General features: G+C 37.1%; 1 protein-coding gene across 1 annotated transcript in view; it reads left to right on the forward strand.

The window, feature by feature from the left end:
- Positions 1-10,217, forward strand: part of ZNF385D (zinc finger protein 385D) — a 161,536-nt gene extending 151,319 nt beyond the window's left edge. The window contains exons 6-8 of the mRNA XM_061997187.1: positions 297-475; positions 1,820-1,921; positions 6,832-10,217. Of these exons, the coding sequence (XP_061853171.1) occupies positions 297-475; positions 1,820-1,921; positions 6,832-7,065 (515 nt within the window). The 3' untranslated portion in view covers positions 7,066-10,217. The remainder of the gene's footprint in view (positions 1-296; positions 476-1,819; positions 1,922-6,831) is intronic.
- Positions 10,218-13,314: the final 3,097 nt, after the last annotated feature.

Raw genomic sequence — 13,314 nt, forward strand, 5'->3', positions numbered from 1 at the left:
AGGAAAGTCACACACGTTTAACTTCACATCAGGATACCTGATTGTGGCATTACTTACTGGTGTGGCTGCTTTGTTCTAGTGCATTACCTACAGATATGTAATTTAATAATTAAATATCAGATCTGAAATACTGTTACACTGGTATGAATCTGATACAGACAAACACAGCCATATTCCAAGGATAGCACATGGCACCAAGCTGAGGTTCATATGATTTTCTTTTAAAAAGAAAATAAAACAGTGAATGCAACCAAATTGCCAAAGTTCTTTCTGTTTCCCATTTCTAATGTCTCCAGGGACTAAGCACAAAACTATGCTGGAAGCTCGGAATGGAAGTGGAACCATAAAAGCCTTTCCCCGGGCAGGCGTAAAAGGCAAAGGACCTGTGAATAAAGGAAACACAGGCCTTCAGAACAAAACATTTCACTGTGAAATATGTGATGTGCACGTAAACTCTGAGACACAACTGAAACAGGTACTCAGCTAGCTTGCAAACTGTGAATCCTTGGTTGTTCTTTGTTTTCATGGTGATAAAGTACCAACACAATCAGCATGTGTCAGTCTAACAGTTCATATCCAAATGGAGCTTACAGATTTTGCCCTTTGTACTTGGCTGTCATGCTTTATGTTTTGTTTGGGATACGATTTTCCCTGGCACATAATATGTTTTGTCCAAAGCTCTTGATTATATATATTTCCTACAAAGTGTTAGAGCCTGTAAGCTGCAACATGTTACAACTGTCTTTAGACTGCCATAATTGTCATAAGCTAATAAACCCTGACATTTAGTGTGTTGCATGATATTTGCCTTTTCAAAGATGTAGAGCTGGATGCAGCCAGTACTTTCACTGGACACTGAAAAACCTGCTTAGAAATTTGGGATGGAGAAGTAATAGGTTTTTTTTAATCAGTGTGACTCTGTAACTGAGAGACATGGCCTCTAAATTGCAATTACTCTAAGTTATGTTCAGGCATTCTTCAGATGAACAAAGCCTTTGTTCTGAAAATCTGTTTAATTCCATATGCCTTTTGGAATTAAATACTTGTTAAGGAACCTTACAAGAATGAAGATAAATTCAGTAATGGACAATAGTAATACTTGTCTTCTGCTTTCAGGAATAAAATGTCAAATTTTTGTCTTTTTTTGTGAGAAGTCTCTTGAGAATGAAAATCAAAGTAAAAAGATACTTCTGAAAAAGGTCTCTCACATCTAATACTGCAATAAAGTCTGTGTAGAAAGATTATTGTAAAATCTCATAGATTTTATGAAGAAGATAATGGATTTTATGGTGTTTGGTTTTTTTTTCCTCTGTCACTTAGTTTGATATGTAATCATTTTTCAGCTGAAAATTTAAAAGGATCTCTTAGGGATTTAAACAATTTTGTGACCTTCCCACCCACCACCCTTTCCCCAATAGAAGACCTTTTTCTATCTAATATTCTTCTAATACTTTCTATCAGCTGCAGGTTGAGTGTGATAGATGCTGTATAGAGATAGGGAGAAATGGTTCAAAGGCTTCTGTATTTGACCTGATTCAGGTCCTGTTGAAGTTAATAAAGGTGAGAAAATCATTGACTTCAGTGGAAAAAGAGTTGAATTGAGCACTGTTAAAAATCATAGTCCCAATATGTGATGCACAAAGGATTGTTTAAATTGGAACTAGCCCTATTCTCGTTTGTTATTGAACTAGTGAAAGTAATGCTGTTGTGGAGACCAGTAGCCTTCAGTATTGGGACACTCTTGTGTAAAACAGAATCTGAAATGCTCTTTTATTTTTCTTCTTTTTTTTTTTTTTCTCCCAAAAATATATTTTAACAGCACATAAGCAGTAGAAGGCACAAAGACAGAGCTGCTGGGAAGCCACCTAAACCTAAATACAGCCCTTACAACAAACTCCAGAAGGGAACACATCCTCTAGGGGTAAGCCAATCACCTTTTCATTTTACGTTTATTTTAACCCTGCTGGGTAGGGTTTTTAGAAAATGTAAGTTGAAAAATGTTTAAAATGAGAGAAATGCTGTAAGCAATGGGAGTATACAAGTGTCTGAATGAGCCCAAGGAAGCCCACAAGGTACTTTTTATATACGTTGGTAAGTGTTGACTATAACCTGTGGATCCTTGTTTTTGTAGCTACTCTGAATAACCTCAGAAAACAATCTTGTTTCAAAGGTCGTTAGCAAGCAAGAGACAAAAGAAACATCCAGATATCAAATGGGATTTTTCCTGTTTTCACCAAGGACAATAGTGATTAAATGTTTAAATAAATCTCTATAAAACAGAAAACCTTTCTTCAGTCCTTATTTAGAAAGTATTCAAATAACAATTGAAACAAAAAAAATTGCATCTCTCATTTCATTCCACTCAGTTTCAGGATGGTTCTGGTTCACATTTTCAGCTGCCAGGATAAACTGTCTTAAACACAGTTCTCAGTATCTTCGAAAGGAAAGAGAAAAAGATTTGCTTTGTGATAAAAAGCCTTCTGGGATCTTGTTATTAGTTAAGAAACAGCTTGTATTGTGGGTAGGACAGTGAAACATCTGACATCTCTCCCAGATAAACTTGCATGATTGTTTTATGTGCTGTAGCATTTTGTAATAGTTTATAAATGGTTTTGGCAGAGAGAGGATGTTAATTCATTGACCTCATAGAGTTTAGCCCATTATGCCCTGACCATCTTCTCTAGTGAAAATAGAATACGGAGTTTTTTTCTGTAAAAAGCCAATTCTATTTAAGTTGAGTTAAAGTTCCTCTCTTGGTAACAGAAAGTATCCTTGTTGGGGCAACACTCATGAGTGGTATATTCATGCATGATTCAGTTGGGTATGAGCTTTCCTAGATGTTGTAGCATAATGCAGTGCACCATTCTGGTAGATTCAGTAGTAGGGAAATAGCTTTGTGGAATTTCTCAGTAATCCACCTGGAAGACCAAGGTCTGTAATACTTACATGCTATGCTGAAAGGAACATAAAATATGTAATGAGGTAAGTAGGATATGGAATCACTAAAGCCTCTCTGACGGGATTATTATTCCTTTAAGAAAGTCAGGGGCTGAAAACAACCATTACTGATGCTGTTGTGCACAGTTCTCTATTTACCAATATAAGTAATTGTGATTTCTGTGAACTCCAGCCAAGCATCAAGGCCCTGTAGTTGCTGCACAGACAAATAAAGGCAACATGTCCTTTCCCTGTTCCCTCATACCCAATTGCTCACAATAAACAAGTGAGGCCAGAGGTGAACTAAGAGGCCAAGGGGATTTAAGGAGAGAATGAGTTAGCAATAAGTGAACAGATATTTGTAGTAGAATACAGGCTGCATTGAGAGAAGATAAGAGCAGTTCCTTACTTAGCTTTTTTTGGTTTTGAATAGAAAAAAATACCAAAATTGCTGTCACTTGAAATGTACAATGGCATAGCAACATGCCAAATCTGTGCTAATTTTACTTTGAATGTAAATGTTTCTGATAAGCACTAGACTTTTTCTTTACTCCCCATTAATTTTTCAGGTAATTTGCTTTGCCTGAGTTTATTTGATTGGAAATGAAAAGAATAATACCTGCTTTACTCTTAATATTGACCTGTGTGTTAATTACTACTTGCAGAGAGATTTGAAGTGAAGGTGCAAGGTACTGTATATGCTAAATATTAGTAGTTTGGCAGCTATCTTGAAATAAGAACCACATTGATAAATTAACTGAAAAACTATCTAACTTAACTGAATTTCCTGATTCCTTCAAGAATGACAAGACAGTCTTAGCTTTTTAATATAAAATCACATCACTTTTTTGTTGTTTGTGAAAAAAAAATAAATGAGCATCACCACATTTCTTCTACAGATGTCAGAAAAAGGACACGTTGCACTTTCATAGCTTTTCTAGATCAAAACTTTTCTAGTGCCGTGTTTTCAATATCATTTGTATTGCTTTGTGTAGTCTAACTTTTTATATTCCAGAGTGTCGTGGTTTGGCCCAGCTAGCAAAAAAAGCACCACAACAGTCTTTTGCTCGGTGCCCCCCATTCACCCTCACCCTCGTTAGGATGGCAGAGGCCCCAGTGAAATGGGAGTAAAAAAGATAAGCAAGGTTGTTGTGGATTGGGACAAAGGCAGGGAGGGCTCGCTGCCAGTTACAGTTCTGGGCAAAACAGACTCCAGTACTTGACTTAGAGGAAAGTAGGAACATTTATTCTACTACCTACTAGAAACAGAACAGAACAAAAGCAAAAAGAGAGCAGAATGATGAGAAAATTACAACCATCACTTTAAGATCTCCCTCTCCCATCCCTCCTTTCTTCCTAAGCCCAGCTCACTGCTCCCAATATCTCTACCTCCTCCCCCCTCAACGGCTCAGAGGGGCAGGGAATGGGGGATGTGGTCAGTCTCACAGATGGGCTCTGCTGTTTCTCTCTTCTCAGATGAGGTTGATATCCCCTGCTCTGATATGAGGTCCCTGCCCCGGGACACAGTCCTTAATGAGCTTCTCTGGTGTGGGTTCTTCCCAGCAGCTACAGCTTCTGCTGATACAAGGTCCCTCACATGGGACACAGTCCTTAATGAATATCCCTGGCATGGGTTCTTCTCCACAGTTACAGCTTCTGTGAATATGGGGTCCTTCACATGGGACGTGGCCTCCTCTGGCCATAGTCATTATCCCTGGCATGGAGTCTTTAGCAAAATGAGTCACTGTCCCTGATGCAGGGTCTTTAATGAAGTGAGTCACTGACCCTAATGCCTGGGGTCTTTAACAAAATGCAAACAAATCTCAGCTTCACCAGTCCTCTCCACAGGATGCAGGGGAGTCTCTGCTCCAGCACACCTCCTTCTCTTTTCCCTCACTGACCTTGGAGTGCACATGGTCACTTCTCTCTCTCTTCTAACTCCTTGCACCACCGCCAGCCGAAAAAAAAGGGACGGAAGAAAGAAGGAACAGGAAGAACCTTCCTCTTTGGGCTGCTTCTTGAAAAGTGATCTTGGAGGTGTCTAATTGGCTCAGCTCCAGCAATGGGTCTGGCTCAGAGCCAGGAAGAGTTTTGAGCAACTTCTTACAGGAGCCATCTTTACAGCCCCTTCCCCATTACCAGGAATGTCTGCCATGTCAAACAATAACTACAGAGGAAAAAAAAAAAAGCTTTATTAGTTTCCACAGTAGTATTTCAGAGTTTAGAAAATCTTGTAATGTTGGGATTTAGTTGGTATTACATAATGTATAAAATACTACACTATCTAAGTATCCATTATGTCCTCCATTAAGAGACTTGCAGAATCTTGACCCCTCTGAGTATCACTCCCAGAGCTCTAAAGGACCTTGAGACCAGCAGAGTTGCCGATGGCTATTAGGAAAAGGAAAATCTTTCATCTGTCTGTCTGGTAAAGAACCAACAGATTTTTTTGCAAGGTAGTGATGATATAATGATGAAATTTGCTGGTGGTTTACTCCTATCCTTAATTTCTTATTACTCATTCACCGAGTTATTGTTGAGTTTAAAGTATCATACTGAAATAGTGCAATTTAATTTCCTGAAAGCCCTTTGCAATTCAAGGTTGAGAAATTGTATTTCCCTGTGATTGAGAAGTGTCCCTACTTACACTGAGACTTACCATGGAATGGTGTATATATATATTTATATTCCCTGTATTCAATACCACATATTCAGGTTATGTTCTTTGCAAAGGGCCTCAGGTCATGCCAGGACACAGTCCCACCAAAAGTCCATTGGAGTCAATGAGACTTTTTCTTTGTGAGTGGATGAGATTTCTATCCTTATCTCAGTTGAAAAAGCAGAACAGCAAAGGTATTCAGGCTCCTGGCATCTCTTCAGAAACTTGAAATCCCACTGAAATCTGCAGAAATCTACATAGACTACTCTGCAGTGAATTTGTATGCATAACAAATGTAAATTCTCTTTAATAATAATGGACCTCTGTGAATATTTTCAATCAGTCTGGGAAAAGCTTCAGATGTTTTTAAATTTTATTTTATTTTTGGAAACTCTAAATGAGGAGTTTTCTAATCTATGTTTGGTAGTGCCCAAGACTCATGATTTAAATTTTTTTAAAGCAGAAGCCTCTGTGACAGTAACAAAAATATCATGATTTGGCACCATACTAAGTGATACAAGTAAGATTCTTTTCATGACATTTTAAAATATCCACAGTCCTTTCAGGAATGAACAATATCTTAGTGTCAAACATTTGAAGATACAGCAAATGACATAGAACAGCATCCATAGAACTTATCACCTATTTGAACACATGAAACACAGGAGATTTTCATAACTATTTCAAGATAAGCCTTTTATTAGAGGCAGAAACTAGCTGGAGACCTTAAGTAGAATTTGCATCCTAAAAATAAAAACAAAAGCACTTTTTTAGTCAGACCAGGGAATAGGATACATTTTCATTCTGCTCTGGTCTTTATCATAAATCTATCCAGATGGAGGTCTATTAATTGATGGCTAATTCTTCCTTATTTAATTCTTTCAAGGTACATTCTTCCTTATTTAATTCTTTCAAGGTACATGCAGCATTACTTTGCTGCAGATTTCCCAGCCCCTTTAAGTTTGCTTTGACTTCTTATCCTGTATTAAACTTTAAGTCTCAGTGAAAAGGTTTGAACATTGAAACTCTCTGTCCTCAACCAAATCCCACTCACCCTTTCACCATGTGCTAGATCATGTCTCCTGACACAAGCCTGCAGCTCATAGAGTTAGTAGCCATTACAAGATCTCTTTTGCTTGATTTTGCACTTATAATCTTAAGTCAAGCTCCCTGTTGTGTAGCTAATATGAACAAATTATGTCTCTCTGTTTGTTTGTTTTCTCTCTTCCCCACAGGTGAAATTAGTATTTTCAAAGGAACCTTCAAAGCCAATGGCTCCACGAATCTTACCAAATCCGCTAGCAGCTGCAGCAGCAGCTGCTGCTGTGGCTGTGAATTCCCCCTTCAGTCTTCGCACAGCCCCAGCAGCCACCCTTTTCCAGACTTCAGCACTTCCTCCAGCACTCCTACGACCAGCTCCAGGGCCTATACGGACCACCCATACTCCTGTGCTGTTCGCTCCTTACTGAACTCCAAACAGGAATTAATTGTACTGCAATAATTTTTCAAATCAAATCAAAAAAAGAAAAAAAAAGGAAAAAAAAAAAGAAAATCAAGAACATTGAACTATGCAGTGTTTATTTATAGTTTAAAGTATATATGAAGAGCCAGGACTTTTGATAGAGAACTGAACAAATTCTAGAAGGGGGAATGGGCCGTATTTTCTCCAGATGAGAACATTCCTCTTGAGTATTGATCGTTTTAGAACTGATCTCCAGCATTGACTTGTAGTGACATATAAAACTTAAAAAGCCTTTTGACTGTGCTTTTTGGCACATATTTCCCTGCAATGTCTTTCCTGCTTTATGAAACAACTTATAAATTTGTCTAAAGGGCATTAACTGGTTCCAATGTACATAAAATACTTTATTCTGTAGATTAAAGAAGAAGGAAAAAAAAAAGAAAGAAACACTGTGAATAGTAGTACCCTTACCAATCCTCCTGCCAAATCAGCAGTTACTGGGTATTTATCTGAACAAAAGTAGATACAATAGACGTCTTGTAAAACAGTAGTATTGTGTCTCTATCTATGCCACTAGGTTTCTAACTGAGTTGCAAAAGATAAAATGAACAAATTATGTCACTTTGGTAGACAAAAATGATTACAATAATGTAGAGCTCTTCCTGGTGAGCAAAAATTGGTTTCCTCACCTGTAGAAGAATGGGCGTGAAGATAATCTATGTTTAAGACAAAGGAAATTATAAGGAAGATGTAGTGGTGAAAAAAAAAAAAAGATCCAGATGCTGTATGCAGAATAGATCAGACTTTTATCTAACTGACAACGTATATGTACAGTGTTGTGTATATACACAAGGTGTAATAGATACAGGATAGATCAATGTCAGTGGACAGCAAAAACTACACTCTTTTGTCATGAAACAGACCTGACACTTTAATGTTGAGCAGAGGGAAGACACAATTGGTTTATACATAGTCATAACTAGCAAATGAAAAGCAGGAGAGAAATTCTGACCTCATTTAAGTCAGCATAAAGTTCTTTCTGATTGCAGTGGAGCCAGAATTTCATCCCAAGAATGGAACATACTCTTTATATCACACCAGTGGGAGTGTCTGTAGATACAGGTAATATTTTTTGCAATAGGTTTAGTCTTAGAAACAGATTCATTCTCCTGTTTTATTTCCTACTGATGTGATATAAAATGTCTTAATATACCTATAAAATGTAAACAGCAACACATGAGATACATGTTACGGGCGAACTGCACATCGTGGGTTTGGAACAAATGCAACCTTTAGGATTTGAAGGGACCCTTGAATTCTGTAGCTGACCTTTATGTATGGGCAGCTTAAAGCCTTATATATTTACTGTGAGGCTTGAAGGGGTTGACTGTGTCCCTTTAAAGTAAGATTTATCAGGGGTATATATAGATATATTGTATATATGTTAGAGTAAGAAAAATAACTTATAAACAGAAAAAATCTACTATATAAAATAATTATATAACCATTGAGTTTCACATGTGGGTCATTAAGTGGTAAGTAACAAATAGCAGAGAAAAAAAAAAATAGACTTCTTGAATCTGATTCTTGCTGCCTGCTTTTTCCCATAGGGAGCTGAAAAGTATCTATTAATATTATGGAGTGCGCTGCTGAGTCACATGCGCCAACTCTGATGTGTGTAGGCTACCATACATTTAGGAGGAACAAAAATTTAAAGACATAATTTTAGATTGAGAAGTAATTTAAAAGATTTTATTAAAAGGTAGTAATGCAAATATTAACCATGTGGTTGCTATGTAATACTGCCCGTGGTTAATCTGAACAGTTGAGTGATACAGAGGATGGGAATACACAGCACTTTTGACTTGCAGTTCATCAATGAGCCTTCCATATACATTGATATTTGCCATTTTTTAAACCTCTCTGCATTTAGATTTTATATAAAAGAAATATAAAAAAAGAGAAAGAAGAGGTTCCATGGATGTCTGTGTCTAAAGAATTCCAAAGAGATGCATTTATTTATCTAGAAGCATTGAAATAAGTTCTATATTATGTGTTTATATTTCATCCGGTTTATTTGCAAACGTTTGTGCCTTGAAATGAAATGGGCTTTTTTTTAATATTTAATTCACTCCTATGTAGCCATGAAAAAAAGATGTGATTGTGATTTCAGGGCTGATTAGTAGCTGGATTGCTTTGGCCCAATTTCCAAACCAAGAAGAGTGTGAGTAAGTTCCTGAAGCCAAGTTTAGGCACCTAAATACATGGATCTGACATTTAAAAGGGCTTCCTACTCTACAGGTCCCTGTAAAGAGGCAGTAAACAAGCCAGCCTACAAAACCTGCACCTAACACTCAGTTTAGAAAATGTTCCCTTTTATTTGGGTACATTATATTTATGTAGTAAGGTTGAACTCCTGTCTGCAAAATCTTGGCCTTGGTCTTTTAAGCCTGCTTTCAACTGTCCATCTTTTCACAGAGGTTGTAGTGCCATTGCCAGCTGTGTTCAGATTCCTCCTTGAACAGGGCACTGATTTTCAAGTTTGTGCTCCATGAACCACTGTGTATCTCCAGAGCCTTTTGTAATAGCCTTTGTAAGTAAGCAGTTGCTAAACAAGCAGAGGAGGACTGGTGTTTTAGGGAGGGAGAAGATCTGGGCAGGTGATTTTCATCTCATGAAAAAAAAAAAGACAGAAGAAGGGAAGACACAAAAATCCTGTAAGGTCTTACATGCAGGCTTCTGGTGCACAGACATCTGCTGTACATCCTGCCATGTTGTTGTGACACCATCAAAATCAACAGGCTGATCCTTGCCAAAACATGGCCTGTGGCATGTATGGAGGCACAGTACTAAGGGCAGAGTTAACACAAGTTTTGCTAGAAATAAGGAGAGTGTCATTCGAACTACTGACATCAGTTAATTTGCAATGACACCTTCAGTTTTCTTGGACCTCTTTTGTCACAGTGCTCTATGGAACACGTTTTTGTTCACACAAGTCTCTTAAATTCCAGCTGTAAACAACAAAATTGATTCTTTTTATGTCTCTTACTCACTACCTAATAAAGGATAAAGCCTAAATGTTAGAATGTATAGTGGATTTTCTGTGCCTTGCTGTTCCACCCCTTCTTGGTCAGTAACAAGTCAATGTACCTGGTATTATCTTAATATATGTCAAGGAAAATACTGGCAGAGCAAACTCTTTGGGCAAGGGGAGCTTCCAGTCAAGGGTATGTTCGCAACAGCTGACAAAGGAGCTGGGAAACAGAAGATACTTTACACCTACTTTTCAATATGTCCAATATGAAGAGCTGTATAAAGGAAAAATGTGACAGCATATTTCATATTACAGTAATATTCCAGGGCCAAGAGGAAGCCTAAAGCACAAGGAAACAATCACTTCATCGAAGACACAGTCACTCACTGGAATAACAGTGTGAAATCAGCCTGCAGGGAAATGGCTGGGTATGAACTTGGAAAAACAAAAATAGGTTCAGGGATGTTTTCTTAGATTCTATACAAAGTGTTAAAGAATGAGTAGTCTGTTCTGACCAGAAGAGATGGTATTTTTGTGGGAGGGACATATATATTTTTATTTTAGTGATATCTGCATTTTTCCAACTATCATCTTTGGCTTCAAACCTTTGTTCTGAAGGATCATCATTCCTCTGAACCATGAAATCAGTTACCTTCTTGAAAGCTGCTGTAAAAGCTGATATGAGAGGTCAGTAACCAAATGGTATAAATATGATGATTTAAAATGAACTTGAAAAAAAAAAAACCTGAACTCGCCATGTTAAAGAATATTGTCTTTGAAAAATATACATCTTTATTTTAAGATAAATTAAAATTATATAAAATTAAGAATAGCTAAATAAAGTTAATATAACTAGAAGAATTACACCTGTAATTTTAGTACTGGAATGTTACAATTGACTCTGTATTTTAAAATACGAAAATACTTTATCAGGCCAAATCAATGCAAGGATGCTATGGGTAAATTTAATGTCTCACGCTCATTTTCTTCTAGTTATACCAGGAATACCAGAACTGAATGAACCTGCCATTAGTCACTTCTATTCTAATCTCCAAAGATACAGCACAGTACTGGCCTGATATTCCCTGAAAGCATGCTTCATAGGAGCCCCAGCTTTTGCCTTCTGCTCCCAGTAAATGTAAAGTTTTTAGACTCTTTTCAAAGCATCTTGAGGAATTTCTGTCTTAGTATCATTTTTTTCCAAAAAGAAATGTAATTTTATGAACATGAGAACAACATTGAAGAGCAAGACCTGAAAAAGTTTCTTCATGATTACAACATTGTTGTGTTTAGCCACAACATTCTTGTGGCTTAATAGGAAGCCCAGGCACCCAAATTGTTTAGTCGCATAAATGTCTTTGAAAACATGTAAAGTTGGAAGCCTAAAGCACTTTATATTGAATCGGTTCTTTTTATTATCACAGGAGTTCAAATTCCCATTTTTAAAATTGACTTCAGCACAGTTCAGGCTTCATGGCTCTAAGCACCTCAAGTCCACAAGAAAATAACTGTGGGGTTCCTATTAAGCTAGATGCATGTGAAAGTATAAGCCTTTGCTGTGTAAAATGTTACAGATTTTTTTAATATCATATCTTCCCCTGTTCTCATTGTTTATCTGTAAGTGCCATTGCTTCAGTGACAGTGAACCATACAGAAGCTTCTGTGCTGGATTTCAGTTTGTGACTGAAAGAAATAGTAATACTGATAAATCCTATCTTAAACTAGTTGAAACCTCAAACACACAGTGAAGAGTTTAGCCAAGGACAAGAGCTTTATGTCTTCTCACAACTATGGGCTTATTAAAATTCAGGACCATTTAGGAGTAAATGTAACTGTCTGGAGGATGATTATTACATAGCCTGATCTGAAATGTCAGGGGCTGAAATTAAGAGATGGAAATTAAGAATACTATGAAAACCATAATGCTCTTAACCCTGGGACTCCTGAAAGCAGTTGCAAAGATCTTTGACTTCAGTAAAGGCAATTTTTTGCCCTGAGTGTCTGAGGCATTTTGCAATCATGCTGTGTACTGCAATTAGGTATCTTTCATCTCCGCATAAATGATTCTAGAATTCAGCATTGGTATATTGATAAAGAAACTTAGCTAAGCCTGAAAAGTGATTAGCAAATGCTTAGTCCCTGTGATCAACTTCATGCCACAATGCTGTCTGTATGGTAGAGAAGGAAGAGTCGTCGAAAGTCAGTGTAAAGAAGCCAGTGAACTGATTTGATCTCTTTTCCTTGTGAAATGATTTCATATGGAACTTCTGAGACATTAAGAAGCTGAGGCATTCAAGAGTTCCTGGATAAAACATAGGTACTCTGAAAGTCATGAAATCTTAATTTTAAAAATAATTTTGAAGAGAAAGATGATGAGAAAGAACCCAGGGACTTTTGTTAGCTTAGGCACTTCCAGTTACTTTATAGCAAGTCTACAAACTAGTCACACTGTCAGCACACTGCCAGTTCTGAGATTCACAGCAGCAATTGACTATTTTACAGCCATAATTACAAACAAATATAGTTATTAATATCCATTGCATAGGTATTGGACACTCAATTATGGGACACAAGGACTTTTCTTGGAAATGCATGCATTCAAGTCTGCTCACATGAGCCAAGACACTACTGCATCTCATCAACAACCTTTGCCCCAGAAAAGATGTCCGTATTTTGTTTTCATTACTATTTGTTTTTTCTTCTGTTTGTTTATTCAAAGTCTCATCTCTCATCTGAATGAACAGAATCCATAAGTTTAAATATGCACTTACAAAGCTGGTGTTCATCAAGCTCCCTGTTAGATCATTTGGTCAGTCAATACATTGAATAAAAAAATCTAAGCAGCCATAGTAGTAGTAATACATTATGAACAGAGAGCATGTGTCTATTACAGTGCTCTTTACATCATCTAGTTAGGGTTTTATGGCAGAGACAGTTCTTTAGTCTTTCATTTTCCTGAAACTGTTCATATTTTGGAATTCTTCAAATGTTTAATTAATGTAAATGAGCTTTCTTATGTTCAGTAACAACAGCTCTGTATTTCTGAGTGCAAAGACAATATAAAAAAAAAGATAAAAACCATTAACTGTTTTCTCGATATAAATGCCTGCAGTATTTGCTGACAGCTTCAGCCCTTTCTCTGCTTGTGGCATTTGCCATGGGAACAGTTTTCACTGACACATATATCAGGTGAAAATTATTTGCTCAAAACACAGCTTGCCA

The sequence above is a fragment of the Colius striatus genome, chromosome 5, assembly GCF_028858725.1.
Source record: "Colius striatus isolate bColStr4 chromosome 5, bColStr4.1.hap1, whole genome shotgun sequence".
Lineage (NCBI taxonomy): Eukaryota > Metazoa > Chordata > Aves > Coliiformes > Coliidae > Colius > Colius striatus.